Below are 13,331 nucleotides of genomic sequence, written 5' to 3'. Positions count from 1 at the left end.
GATCATCCAAAAGGGGGTGCGGGGAAGGCAAACCATGCTGTCGACCATTAATGCAGAGACGTGGCCCTTTCTTTAGTCGTGGTGTCAGGATTAATTTTTACAAGTTCTCTTTGGAAAGCCAAGATAGATATGGATCATAAGCCAAGATAGATTGGTGCAAGCTCTTCATACTTTTGCTTAGGTAGCCTGCTCGACTCAGGTGATGTTAGTGTAAACAACCTTAAGCCGTGGCCTCGGGGCCGACGCGGCTTGGTTCGGGTCCGGATGATGGGGGATCTCCTTGGGATGTTCCTTGGGACCGTTGAGGTGGTCGGCCGCGGTGGTCCGATCAGGACGGAATCGTCGCTTTCTCCAGGAGGGAACTCCTCACCTGGACACGCGGAGGGAGGCGCCTCGTCCTTATACCTGCACACAGGTCGGGTCGGGGGAGCTCGGCCCGACCCCTCCGATGATCAAGTTAGTGAAGAGTAGAAGGGGAGTTGTTTCTTCTCCCTTTTCTCGTCTCTTTCTTCTCCTCTCTTTTCTGTTTTGTTCTCTCCCACTTTTTTGTTTTGTTCTCTCCCCCTTTTCTATTTTGTTCTCTCCCTCTTTTCTATTTTGTTCTTTCCCTCCTTTTTGTTTTGTTCTCTCCCTCTTTTCTGTTTTGTTCTCTCCCTCCCCCTTTTTCTCAGGGCATGAGTGTTTTTATAGTGAGAATTACCATTGCCCGATATGCCTACACGCAGAGAGCAGGATCGTACTCCTGGTGGCGTCTGACATCGCCGTTGGCGTGGCGTGAGGGGTTGAGCCTGAGCGGAGTGTTAATGTACCTTGGTAGGCATTCCGGTCCGCGTTGACCGGGTGTCGTCAACCCAACAGAGATGCGGGGCGTCATCTGGGCCAGCTGGCGTCACCCCGAGTCTTATTGCATTTATTACCCTCATCATATTCCCCCCTCTCCCCCCCCAAATGAAGCTATGCGTCGGTCGCCGTGAGGGGGGGTCCGAGGCATGGATTTGGTTTTAAGGAACCATCTATGTCGGGCGGTAGTTGGTACGCTGCCATGGTGGTGGGAATCGTGGAGTTCAACAATTGATGAGGGTTTGGATGTGCAGTGGTGGCCCTGGGTAGCGCGTGGCTGAGGAGCACGGCGGCCGAGGGGCTGGACTCAGGCGGGCAAGCCGCGCAGGCGTGGTCTCGGGCGGCATGTGACCGAGGAGCACGACTCAGGCGGGCAAGCCGCGCTGTGGTCTCGGGCAACATGTGGCCGAGGAGAACGGCGCAAGCAGTCTACGGCCGAGGAGCTGGGCTCGGGTGGGCAGGCCGTGCAGGCGTAGTCTCGGGCAGCATGGGGCCGAGGAGCATGACTCAAGCGGGCAAGTCGCATAGGCATGGTCTCGAGCAACACGCGACCGAGGAGCACGACGCAGGCGGGCTGCGGGTTGGGGGCGAGCTGGAGCGACTCGGGCAAGAGCTGACCCCATGCGCCGAGCGGTTAAGCTCGGGCTCGGGCTTTGGAGCCGGCGGTCGCAAGTCGGGAGCGAGCTGGGCCGGCGCCTTGCCACGCTCCAAGGGTAGACCTCTTGCCCCAAGCGGTTGCTACGGTAGACCCCTTGATCGTTCTGCCCTTGGCCTTTTCCCATTCATGCACTTTCCTACCACTAGAGCTTCAGCAACAATGTACCGATTGACGCGCTGCAACATCTTAGGGATGGTTGTCGGCGTGTTCTCGACCGGTGACCAGAAGAATCTGGAAGGTCGCAGGCCTACCATAACCGCTTGGATCAACAGAGAGGGGTGAGCGTCCGATAACCCCCGGATTTGTGTTGCAAAGCGGTTCATAAAATGGGAGAGGGGCTCGTCCTCCCTTTGGTGTAGTCCGAGAAGTAGTGCAACGGACGGTTTTGGCCGGGCGTTGGCCAGGAATTTGAGCTCGAAGTCTTTGACGAGCTGGTCGAATGAGGCGACCGTCCCGGTCTTCAGGCTGTTGTACCACGCACGGGCTGGTCCTCTCAGAGTTGCGGGAAATGCCCTACACATCAAAGCGTCAGAGGTTCCATAGAGCGCCATTTGGGCGCAGAAGGCGGCTACATGGTCCGCTGGGTCTGTAGAGCCATCATATGCATCTAAAGAGGGGGGACGGAAGTTCGGGGGGACTGTTTGATCCTGTATTTCAGGGATGAATGGAGGTCCCTGGCGTGCATCCTCCCCGAGCTCTCCTTTTGACCCGGAGACCTCATTCTGCACCTCGTCGAGCCGCTGACTGACGAGGTGCAATTGGGCTCGCAGGGAGTCCGTCGAATCCAAAGATAATGCCTCGGGTTCCATGTGGCCTCTCTGGTTTGCCGCCACTCGATCCCCAAGTGGGGACGACTGGACCCGAGGCGAAGCGAGAAGCTCCTGGGGTGGCGTACGAGCCTGAACGGGCGGCTCCTGTTGCCGCAGCGGTTGGGCGGCCGGCGGGTGCAGCGAACGAGAAACGAGTGAAATAATGGGCTGCACCATATCGGTCAGAGCTCGGACTTGATGAGTGAGGTCGTGAAAGGCCTCAGGCGAGACAGGCGACGGGTCGACAGAAGGGACGTCGGGCGGCGATAAGCCCAGGTCGTTGAATATCCGCGAATAGCGCTCTGAGGTCGTGGTGGGGTGTTCGTTGCGAAGACCCCCATGCGGGGGATGTTCCCCCGGAGCTCCGATCGGGTGAGACCCTTCGACTGCGGGTTCGACGGAGTCGATCTGACGATCCCTCGACATTCGGGCCCTCCTTCTAGCGTCAAAATGTTAGTGTAAACAACCTTAAGCCGTGGCCTCGGGGCCGACGTGCCTTGGTTCGGGTCCGGATGATAGGGGGTCTCCTTGGGACGTTCCTCGGGACCGTTGAGGTGGTCGACCGTGATGGTCCGATCAGGACGGAATCGTCGCTTCCTCCGGGAGGGAACTCCTCGCCTGGACACACGGAGGGAGGCGCCTCGTCCTTATACCTGCACACAGGTCGGGTCGGGGGAGCTCGGCTCGACCCCTCCAACGATCAAGTTAGTGAAGAGTAGAAGGGAAGTTGTTTCTTCTCCCTTTTCTCGTCTCTTTCTTCTCCTCTCTTTTCTGTTTTGTTCTCTTCCTCTTTTCTATTTTGTTCTCTCCCTCCTTTCTGTTTTGTTCTTCCCCTCTTTTCTGTTTTGTTCTGTCCCTCTTTTCTGTTTTGTACTCTCCCTCCTTTATGTTTTGTTCTTCCCCTCTTTTCTATTTTGTTCTGTCGCTCTTTTTTGTTTTGTTCTCTCCTCTCTTTTATGTTTTGTTCTCTCCCTCCTTTTCTCCCTCCTTTCTGTTTTGTTCTCTCCCTCTTTTCTGTTTTGTTCTCTCCCTCCCCCTTTTTCTCAGAGCGCGAGGGTTTTTATAGTGAGAATTACCGTTGCCCGATGTGCCTGCACGCAGGGAGCAGGATCGTACTCCTGGTGGCGTCTGACATCGCCGTTGGTGTGGCGTGAGGGGTCGAGCCTGAGCGGGGTGTTAATGTACCTTGGTAGGCGTTCTGGTTCGCGTTGACCAGGTGTCGTCAGCCCAACAGAGACACGGGGCGTCATCTGGGCCAGCTGGCATCACCCCGAGTCTTATCGCATTTATTACCCTCATTAGGTGATAGGATGAGTTGACGGCACTAGTACTTTTCTTATTACCATGTGGTAGGACGGGTTACGGGTTTTCTTCTTTCTAATTAACGAGAGTCAAACATCATTACTAATTTTGCAACTAATATATTGAAAAAGAAATTATTATACTTATTTTATATGTTTGACTTATAAATAAAAAAAATATTTTTTTTAAAAAAAACATAATTAAAATTCATGGTCTATTAACAAATCAACAACACAACTATAACTATTAATAAATTAACTTATTTGGCTTCTTGTGGTCGAGTTACATTTTTTATTTCTTTTTTGAAGGATGGGATTTGATTCTTATATCTTGCTATCAAACAGTTTAAGTATTTTGCCAATGTCTAATTAATCAAGAGAATTATGTACGTATCCTTTAAAAAAAAGAATAAAGAAGCGTTCTACCCCAGAAAGGAGAAAATAAAGGGATATCCCAAACCCATCATGTCTCCCTGTTTATGGACTCCGATCCAAAGTTAATGAGGAGTAAGTATGATTTGATTAGATTCTTCTAATTCGACAGGAATGATTTGATACAACACCATTCCATTCACCTGCAACATCAGGAAGGCCCACTCGCTCGCGGTGTGGCCACACCAGCTGACAAAGACTCCTCATTTGAACTTTCGACACTACACGCCTCCTGCAAGAAGAAAAGAAGCACACACAAAAAAAAAGGAAAAAGAAAGAGCTGCCCAATTAGCATCGTGGTGTCGTCGTCCTTCTTCGGTACCACCTTCCTTTGCGCCTGTGGAGGATGATCGGGTGGCGCGATGCGGGCATGCATCGTTTCGGTATGTGCGTGTGGGCGGATCGGAACGTCCACAAACGTTATCGTAGACGACTCCATCGATTGGAAGATCACTTTTTTGTTATTGTATATTTTTGTTAATTCGAAGATAAAAAGTCTTCTCCTATTGCTGGGAGAGTTTGGGAAGCACGACATAATCCTTTCCGAGTGATCGCTCTCCCACAAGACATCATTAGCCACCACAATCGACGATGCCTTTTGTCATCATCTTCTGATATTACATATAATATATATAAATGTGTATTTGATAGAGAAAGTTTTGGAGGATATATTGGGAAGAAGATCGCGTTAAAACCGGCATTGCGGATTACTGCTTGCGTGGATACTTCCTTCCTTCCTTCCCAAAACATCCCCCAAATGGCTTTTCCTTGATGCTTCCTCGCCTTCCCAGCTCTCGCGCACCTCCGTTCGGACCGTGCTTCGGGCGATGACGGCGCCCAACATCGAGATGATCGCTGCTTTGCTCAGGAGCTGCAATCTGGGGAGAGGCGGAGACAGGGTGTCTCCGCCGTCGGCTGCGGCGCGTCGGGTCGAGCCGAGCGACGAGAGCGCGGGAGAGGTCACGGTGGAGCTCAACTCGGAGACGGCGCTCCCTTACCACTGGGAGCAGTGTCTTGACATGCGGGTATGCGGCTGCTCCTTAAATGCTTCTCTCCTTTCACCAATCATTGATCATAAATGCACCAAAAAATGCTGTTTTGGAATCATTTCCGGCCATCAAAATCCGCCCCACCCATTCGTGCCATTTCCTCATCGGAATCCTTCGTCGTTGTAGCTATCTGCCTTTGCTTCGCCAAATCTGCCTATATGCGAACGAGCGAGCGGAGAGTCATTCATCGCTTTTAGCTCTTCTCTTTTCGAACTAGTGCTATTTCTTTTGATCTGAGGAGCAGCAGAGAAGAAGAGGGAATCATTTCTGCAAAGCACTGGAAAAGCCAGGCAAAGAAGTTTCTGTTGATCCATGGACGACACATATCCCTTCTTCCTAAATCTCGAGAGGGCTACTCCTTTTTTGATTCTCTACGCCCATTTCCGTCCTGCTAAACTTCCCCTGTTTCCGTGGCAGACAGGGGAAGTCTACTACATCAACCGGGAGACGGGAACCAGGACGAGCAAGGACCCGAGAACCGCCGTCGCTGCCGCCACCTATTCATCGAGCTACCACTCCGAGGAAGACGTCTCCTCTGATGATGACAGCTGCTCCGGAGTCGGCGGCAGCGACGACCACGAGGACAGCGTCGACACCGCCAACTCCTGCCTCACCTCCCTCTCGTCCACCTCTACATCGGATACTAGCGCGGAGCCCAGCGGTGGCCATATCCTCGTTTCCGCCGGATGCAGGTCCTGCTTCATGTACTTCATGGTTCCCAAGAGCATCGACGCCTGCCCCAAGTGCGGCGGCCGCCTCCTTAAGCTCGGCCGCGACGGCTGCGTCTGAACTCCCATGTATTTTGGATCAATCCAGCGAGAAAAGATCGAGCTTTTATGACCGAGTTCAAATTTTTTTTAGCTTCTCCTGCGTTATCTTCCTACTCTTAGTTAAGATTAGATGTGAATGACAAAGTGCCGATTGATTGAATTAGAAGCACACGCTCTCTGTCTCTCTCGCCGTGTTTAATTCTTCTTCTTCTTCTTCCTGTTCCGAGCAGCAGCAATCAATCTCTGTGCATGGTGGGATACGGCTTTTCCTCGCCACTCTTTATCCCAACATGGGCTTCAGAATAAAGGCTTTCGCTTCTGACACTCCTCCCATCACCTTTCCGTGACCGCGTCCGGTTTTAATGAATGCTAAACAACAACGACAACAGCTACTCCTCCTCATTTGCTTCATACTTCGATACCATTAATCCTAAATCCAACTCATAATCAAATAATATGACCTTGTCATCACGGTCGAAGGTGCTTCGGCTCGAACCATCATTGTGACCAATGTTTCTTTCGTTACTCTGCTCTGCAAGGACATGGAACCACGCACATACACATACCAAGTAGACATGTCAAGGTCTCGCCTTGGACTGAGAAGGGAATAAAGTGGGTGGGTGAGGGTTAACTGCTTCGGACAAGGAACCTTTCCTCGGGTTGGCAGAAAGGAATCTGTGACAGAGGAGGAAGACAGTGGGCGGGCACACACCACGCCCCTTTCTTTTACTCCCACCAGAGGAGAGGAACCAGAACCAGAAATCTTACACATTGTTCCCCAGCGACGAGCTAGTCTTGCCTCGTGAGAGCCCTACTAGCCTTTGCAGGCCACAACCAGAGAGCATTTATTGTGACGGACAGCCGTCGTCACAGTGCAACCGAACCGAGTTACCCACGCTTTGTGCTGTCATACCGTCTTCTCCTCGGGCCCAAACCTTATCGTTTCCCATCTCCTCGAATGGAGCTCTCCATCCATTTCGCTGACTCTACGTTGCAGCGAAGTTATCATGACCTTCGCATCTCATTTGAGGTCCAAAAAGAAATGTGTTTAGTGTAACCATGACCACCCAATTCTGCATGTCAAATTAACAGGAAGAATCCATCAATCCATACCCCCACGCAAATTGTTTATTCGTATACATAACATCAGACGCAAACATATGATGACACGAACGTAGGAAAGGCTGCACAAAAAAGAGGTAGTTCTCTGCATCTCGCTGGTTCTTCTAAGTGGTAACTCGACTAACCCCGTGCTCAGCTCCATGAGAGGCCGCTGCACAGTCCGACACGTCGTTCAGCAGATGCTCGGATGCCTTCTCGAAATGGACGAAGCCCATGAACCAGAAATCATGCCCATCCACCGTCGCAATCTGGATGTACTTGTGCGACGGATTCTCACCCAGTGTAACTGGATTCACGGTGGCAATCTTGATCAGAGGGATCATAACCTGCAAGATCATAATCCGGATTCAGAAGCTCTGGAGATGGACAAGTCTTGCGGTGCTGTGGTCTACCTTGTAGTAGCTCCAGGCTTGCTGACCGGAGGGTGCCGTGAAGGAGAGGGGCCGATCGCTGCAGAATGCGACGTTGACGTTGGAGAGGTAGAGGGTTCCCGCGACCGGTCCGGTGGTGGTCGAGAGATAGCAAGCAAACGTCTTCTTCAGCCTCTCGGTAGGATCGGTTTGGAAGGTCTGCTTGTAGAGAGACTCGAAGCCGCCCTCGGCGAAGGCTTTCGCTGTCAGGCTCAGCTTCCCCATTGCTGCCTCGGTTTTGGATGGTGCTGTCTTCACTGTCACAACATATCCATAGCATGCATCAGCCGACCACTACATCTACCGAGAGAGAGAGAGAGAGAGAGGATGCTTACGGTTGTGCCAAATGTTGTGGGCGAGGTCCTCTGCTCTCTTAGCCCAGGAGTTGAAGAAGTCTAGTATGCTCTCCATGGGGCTGCCACCGGGGCCTCTGCTCACCGGCTCACGCTCCAGTACGTAGGGCGGCCGCTCGTCGTCGCCTCGGGGGCTCCAAAGCGCCGCTCTCTGGTTCTCTGGGTGCGCCGATGGCGCAGCAGGTGGACCCATCAGCTTCGTTCCCCACTTGGCCTCCTCCGTGACATGAGCCGCTTCGTTCGCCTCCTTCTCCATGGCCTTTGCTTCCTTGAGGTGCTACGCGCACGGATCGTACCTAATCAACAAGATGGAGTAGTTGGAGGAAGAGAGAACGCCAGAAGATGAAAGACGAGTAGATGGACGATGGATTATATAGAGAGAGCAGAGCAGGTTTCGTGCCTTAGCGAGGAAGGTTTACGTCTGTCGGATGCCGCACGCGTGGGGACGAGTAGCTTCGCGACGGAGACGACGTGTCCACACAGAGAATAGTCATTGCTGCCGTGTCGAGTCGGTATTATCTAATACTGCTCATATTAATTATCTTTATTTATCCTGAAACCCTTTAAATTTTGGAAACGGGAATAATAATATATTATCATGAGATACAGAATAAATAAAAAATAAAGAAAATAAGAAAATGAAGGAAGGAGAGCAATCATGGTGAAGTAGAGTCAAATACTAATAATAATAATAATAATAATGAAACCAAATAATCATTATAGGCAATGTTTAGGATTCTCTTTTAAGTCTTCCTTTATTTGATTTGGGATGGTTATAATGGTCAACCAAATCCTATTTTAATTATTTCGTGCCTCCTTGCAAAAATAGAAATGCTTTCTATAATCTGAATAAAGTGCAATGAAACTGTATATAATTTCAAAAAATAATTAGCATCGATGTTAATTAATTAATAATAATAATATAATAATATAATAATAATAATAATAATAATATTATTACTATTTGGATGCGCGACGACAACATATAATCTGCACAATCATCTCAGGAAACTTAATGTGTACTTAGGAAAAGAAGAATATTGGTTATCTATTACAGTTCGAAGTCCCAGCCAAAATTTCAACTTGCTAACATTCATGCCAGACGAAAAGAAGAACCGAGCAGCCGGCACAGCCGACGTCGACCGGAGAGAGAAAAGCCGGTCGCCTCTGAGAAATAGTCACCGAGCAGAAAAGAAACGGCGAAGCAATCGTGACCAAACAACGCAGAAATAAAAACAAGAAGAAAAAGGTGCGAGGGAAGAAATGATGATGAGTTTGGACACATCGCTCCCGCAGAGGACACAGACGTAGTCGCTACGTGATACGCAAAAGACGAGCTTATCCTGGCTGGCAGCACCGCTTGCATCTCCAACCCCCTTCCGACGATGCTACCGAGTGCTTGGACGACTGCATCACAGTCACAGGGGTCATCTGCAATGACATGGTGAGTGTTTGTACATTGACTGTATGATGCCAACAAAATGATACGAACTGTCGCCCTTTTTGTAATCCACCGACGGATAAAATCTGGTGGTAAAAACTGTTTAGAGTCTGCACTGAGAGAGCTTTTTCTACATGTTTGGCCATGTTGGTTCAGAACTCCATCAACACCCACAAGCAAAGCACATGAACACAAAAATCAATATGCTTTCCAATCTTGAATAGCTCGAAGTTCTTTCCATAAAAGGAAAAACATTAACCGATAATTATTCTAAACTTACCATTACAAACAAGAAGCCTCTTGTAGCAGAACCAAAATCTACAAACTGGGACTTTGTGTTCTTTCACCCTAACTTCAACCTACAAACATAACTAGGAAGGATCATGGTACCACTAAATGAAATGAAAAAAAAAATTACAATCTCAATTAAACTACCTTTTACGCTACTACCGACCATACAGCCATGCTAGCAGACTCTATAATGTCCAGACGAAATCCGGTGCTTCGTTCCTTGGTCCAGTCAGAGTTCGATACACGTACATTTTCTCCACCTTGTGTGTGTCGCTAGGATTTTCCTCCATCTCAACGCTTTCATCCCATTCATTTATGACCTCCACGTTTAATCTCGGCATCTTTGCTGCAAGTGCCTTACAACCCCCCAAGGTAACATCACAGGATGACATCCAAAGGGATCGCATTGTTTCATACTTCCCGACATTCTCCAAAAGTGCGGCATCGCCAAACGGACTGTCCCTTATTTCTAGCTTCCGGAGATTCTTGCACCCGTTGAGTACGTAAATCATTCCCTTATCGCTATCACCGGCAAATGCAATCGAAAGCATCTCAAGACGTGCAGCATACTCACCGATATACAAGAAAACCTTGTCGGTTAGAAGACCTGATAATGATAGTCTCCTAAGATCTTTACATGACTGCACAATAGCCCCAAAACCTTCATCCAGTGGCTGATTAGTGATGGGATCAGGCTTCCCTGGATCAAGGATGCACAGCCTGAACCGTATGAAACGGGGACAGTTCTTTGCGACGGTGATAAGTGCAGCATTTGTCATCTGGCGGCAGAAATACAGCAGAGAGTTCATCTTTGAGCAACCTGAAGATATAGCGACCAGGCCTACTTCGGTCACGGCAGCAGTGCCAGTTCCATAGATATCAGAAGGAAATACCCTCAACTCCTGTAACTGTTTACAAGTGGATGCCACGACGGCTAGCCCTTTGTCTCCGATGCAATCTAGTACCTGCAAAATCACTCATGTTACAATGTAATTAAATCACAAGAAGAAAACGAGGCAATTACAAAGGGGAGCGGCGAGGCCTCACCCAAAGCTTCTGAAGTTTAAAACAGTGACGAATCAACTTTACTTGATCGGCACCCTGGATTGAGGGGGCATAGCTCAAGTTTAATACAGTAAGGTTTGGGCAGATTGGATATACAGACTGCAGGCAGCGTGGATCAACATCCCAGAAACCCGACAGATTCCTCAGCGACTTGCATTTGTGGAAGGCATTTATCATCCTCCGGTAAGCTTCAGTGTGGTGGTCGACTGTTAACGAACCAGTTCCAAGTTCCACCAGATGCGAAGCTCGGTCAAGTATCCTGGTCAGCGATTCTACAGATACAGCACGGTTAAGCTTCAAGCCCCTGAGGCTCGGGCACCTAGCAACGAGTCTCTCGAGAGCACCAGCATTCACCTCCCCTTTGAGGCAAGAAAAATTCAGGGACACTAGGGAAGTACAGGAATCAGGGAAGCAACTAAGCCACTGCCGGCCATAATCCTCCACCTCATTTTCCTGTAAATCTAGCTCCCGAAGACTCCTAACGACGAACAAGCAAAGCAAACAAACACGAGAAATTTGCAATCAGTAATTTGGCACCTGAATCAAGTACAAAAAGTGAATGCTTCCCATATTGTGCAGCAAAATTGGCATGGTTAAGTATATTACATCAGCCGTGCATGACAATACTAGTTTGTTGTTCCTCCAACATAAGAAATAACTTCAGGAAATTTAATCCCTACCAAGAGAATATCACTACTCTCCATTAAGCATCATGCTCAATCCTTCTGCATCCCATGATTTTTATTCAATTGAAATCAGGCAAAACAGTAAACAGATATATCTACGTACAAAAATACAGTAACAACTTAAATTATAACACAATTCACCGGTCAGAATCTATAAAAGGAGCTACTCAAAGGCCAATATTTGTCACCAACAAAAAAACCCATGATTAAGAAATGCTTCCCTTAATAAAAAGGATGCAACAGGGAACAAGAGATGCTCACCTGCAATGAGTGGCAATGGCAGCAAGCCCATCAGTGCTGAAGCCCTCGCAGCTGATAAGAACAAGGGCCTTGAAGTCGGGGAAGGAGCGTGCGAGGAGCTCAAGACTCTCATCAGACACCACCATCCTCTTCAGCCGAAGCTCCTCGAGACCAGGGCAACCGTGGGCAGCGGCCTCAATCCAAGGCAGCGCAAAGCCGCCCCAATCGTGGGGGACCAAGTTGAAATCGGCAAAATGGGGCTTCCCCTTGACGACGAGGCACTTCATTCCAGGGAACCTGGTCATTACTCGTTCCGGCAGCACCGCATAGCAGTTGCCGACAAATACGCTCCGGCGGCTGAGCCGCTCTACCTGATACCATGCCTTGCACACCGTCGACACGGCGTTACGGTCCCGGTGCGAGACGAGGAAGTCAAAGATGTGCTCCACCACTTCCTCCGGGAAGTAAGTCATGGCAAAACAAGACCTTCTTCTTCCCGAGCTTAGTGTCAGCAGCAAAAAGAGCACAACACCCACCCAGATCTGTAGCTAAGTTCCACTGAACACCACCAGAAATGCCATAAGAACCGAGCTAAAGATCCCACCTTTCATCTAGCTCTCGCCACCGACTCCACCAGAAATGCACCCGAACCCAGATCTACTCCCGACCTAGATAGAAAAGTAAAATCGCTGTTTTGGCGAATAAATCCAGGAAAGATCGGATATCGAAGCCGGTAAATCAAACCAAAACCCATCTTTTTGTTCTCTGATCACATCGGGAAGACACCAGCGACTGATTTGGGGCAAAATGCACCCAAATCACACCAGGAAAAATCCAAGAAGATGAAAGGAAAGATTTTCCCCAAACTAGTTAGACCAATGCATCGAAAAAAACCCACTAAATCAAAGCAAACAACAGCAGGAGAGAAAAGAGTGAGCAAAAGGCGTGATCCAGAGAGCAAGAAGGGAAGGGGAGAGGAGGACCTCAGCTTCTGATGCCCTTCTCTCACCACTCCTTTTTGCTCGCTCCAACGCTCGTCCGTTCCTTGGACCAGAGCTAAGAGGGACCCGTCCGTGGTTCGTTTCCGGAACCCCCCGGTTCTATAATCCGACCGATCCGGCTCGGTTTGTCGGGTTCTCGTGAGCCAATCGGAACCGTCGATCTCCTTTCATGGGTCCTCATCCGACGGTCGCCGGCGGAAGCCCAGCATGGGAAGAACCAAAGCCCTCGGGTTTGGCACTAAATGACGATTCTGCCATCGCAAGCGGTCTGTATTATTAATCGTGAGATCACGGAGTCATCACCCCACAATGATTCGATGGAAAGTGTGACGTACAACCTGATGTCTTCTGATGCGCGAGTTAGTCCGTCGTTGTCATATATCGTATCGTAGTGGTTATTGTATTATCGTCCAACGCCATCAATCTTAATGATTAGTATATATTATTATTATTATAGTGTCAAAATAAGAATGATTATTTTTATTGAGATATAATAGTGGTTAGTGGATTGTTATTCTATAATTAATGTGTCCCACGTTCCAATTTATATGAAAATATTTTATTTGGAGTTTAATATAATGAATACAAATTAATTTTAAAACAATAATAATAATTAAGAGACCTAATCTTATGGTTAGAACAAAATAGAAAATGACACTACAACAAATTATATTTGTAGCTATGGTTTTTATTTATATTTTCTATAAATTTTAACTGTAACAAAGGTCTATATAAGCTTAGTAATGGATTTTTTTAATAAATATACAAATATTAATAGTTCATATATCACCGTGGATCCATAATTAAGGTAATAGATAATTTTATCCTACGAATAAAAATCACAATATTAATTTAGTTATTGC

The 13,331-nt window shown here is 48.5% G+C and overlaps 3 protein-coding genes across 8 annotated transcripts; 1 reads left to right on the top strand and 2 right to left on the bottom strand.

The window, feature by feature from the left end:
• Positions 1-4,545: 4,545 nt before the first annotated feature.
• On the top strand, positions 4,546-5,933 carry LOC135648716 (protein CURLY FLAG LEAF 1-like). Of its 2 annotated transcripts, none has more exons than XM_065166622.1 (2): positions 4,546-5,065; positions 5,507-5,933. In XM_065166622.1, exons 1-2 carry the CDS (start codon positions 4,868-4,870, stop codon positions 5,876-5,878), a joined length of 570 nt encoding a protein of 189 aa, XP_065022694.1. In that variant the 5' UTR covers positions 4,546-4,867; the 3' UTR covers positions 5,879-5,933. The 2 variants fall into 2 exon arrangements, with proteins under 2 accessions (XP_065022694.1, XP_065022695.1); XM_065166623.1 differs by having other exon boundaries at positions 4,925-5,065; positions 5,216-5,933.
• A 1,024-nt stretch (positions 5,934-6,957) lies between these two features.
• LOC135648715 (GEM-like protein 5) lies at positions 6,958-8,096 on the bottom strand. Its single transcript, XM_065166621.1, has 3 exons — positions 7,727-8,096; positions 7,374-7,648; positions 6,958-7,307 (listed from the first exon to the last, which is right to left on the bottom strand). The coding sequence occupies exons 1-3, from the start codon at positions 7,998-8,000 to the stop codon at positions 7,086-7,088; spliced, it is 771 nt and encodes a 256-aa protein (XP_065022693.1). The 5' UTR covers positions 8,001-8,096; the 3' UTR covers positions 6,958-7,085.
• Positions 8,097-8,762: 666 nt separating this feature from the next.
• LOC135649726 (transport inhibitor response 1-like protein Os04g0395600) lies at positions 8,763-12,521 on the bottom strand. Of its 5 annotated transcripts, none has more exons than XR_010501377.1 (5): positions 11,489-12,521; positions 10,524-11,019; positions 9,466-10,441; positions 9,237-9,343; positions 8,763-9,151 (listed from the first exon to the last, which is right to left on the bottom strand). XR_010501377.1 is itself a non-coding variant. In XM_065168432.1 (4 exons), the coding sequence occupies exons 1-3, from the start codon at positions 11,938-11,940 to the stop codon at positions 9,662-9,664; spliced, it is 1,728 nt and encodes a 575-aa protein (XP_065024504.1). In that variant the 5' UTR covers positions 11,941-12,521; the 3' UTR covers positions 9,372-9,544; positions 9,621-9,661. The 5 variants fall into 5 exon arrangements, 2 of the variants coding, with proteins under 2 accessions (XP_065024504.1, XP_065024503.1); XR_010501378.1 differs by having other exon boundaries at positions 8,763-9,343; positions 9,466-9,544; positions 9,621-10,441; XR_010501376.1 differs by having other exon boundaries at positions 8,763-9,343.
• Positions 12,522-13,331: the final 810 nt, after the last annotated feature.

The sequence above is a fragment of the Musa acuminata genome, chromosome BXJ3-9 (assembly GCF_036884655.1).
Source record: "Musa acuminata AAA Group cultivar baxijiao chromosome BXJ3-9, Cavendish_Baxijiao_AAA, whole genome shotgun sequence".
Lineage (NCBI taxonomy): Eukaryota > Viridiplantae > Streptophyta > Magnoliopsida > Zingiberales > Musaceae > Musa > Musa acuminata.
Note: the sequence above shows the minus strand (reverse complement) of the source record. Positions and strands in the feature narration are given on the sequence as shown.

What these genes read in the sequence shown, in the direction of transcription:
- LOC135648716 (XM_065166622.1), top strand. Translation starts at nt 4,868, where the DNA reads ATGACGGCGCCCAACATCGAGATGATCGCTGCTTTGCTCAGGAGCTGC. An exon ending in AGCAGTGTCTTGACATGCGG is followed by an intron (nt 5,066 to 5,506) that starts GTATGCGGCTGC and finishes TTTCCGTGGCAG; the next exon opens with ACAGGGGAAGTCTACTACAT.
- LOC135648715 (XM_065166621.1), bottom strand. Translation starts at nt 8,000, where the DNA reads ATGGAGAAGGAGGCGAACGAAGCGGCTCATGTCACGGAGGAGGCCAAG. An exon ending in CCACAACATTTGGCACAACC is followed by an intron (nt 7,649 to 7,726) that starts GTAAGCATCCTC and finishes ATGTTGTGACAG; the next exon opens with TGAAGACAGCACCATCCAAA. An exon ending in AAGCCTGGAGCTACTACAAG is followed by an intron (nt 7,308 to 7,373) that starts GTAGACCACAGC and finishes ATGATCTTGCAG; the next exon opens with GTTATGATCCCTCTGATCAA.
- LOC135649726 (XM_065168431.1), bottom strand. Translation starts at nt 11,940, where the DNA reads ATGACTTACTTCCCGGAGGAAGTGGTGGAGCACATCTTTGACTTCCTC. An exon ending in GCCATTGCCACTCATTGCAG is followed by an intron (nt 11,020 to 11,488) that starts GTGAGCATCTCT and finishes GTTCGTCGTTAG; the next exon opens with GAGTCTTCGGGAGCTAGATT. An exon ending in TTAAACTTCAGAAGCTTTGG is followed by an intron (nt 10,442 to 10,523) that starts GTGAGGCCTCGC and finishes GTGATTTTGCAG; the next exon opens with GTACTAGATTGCATCGGAGA.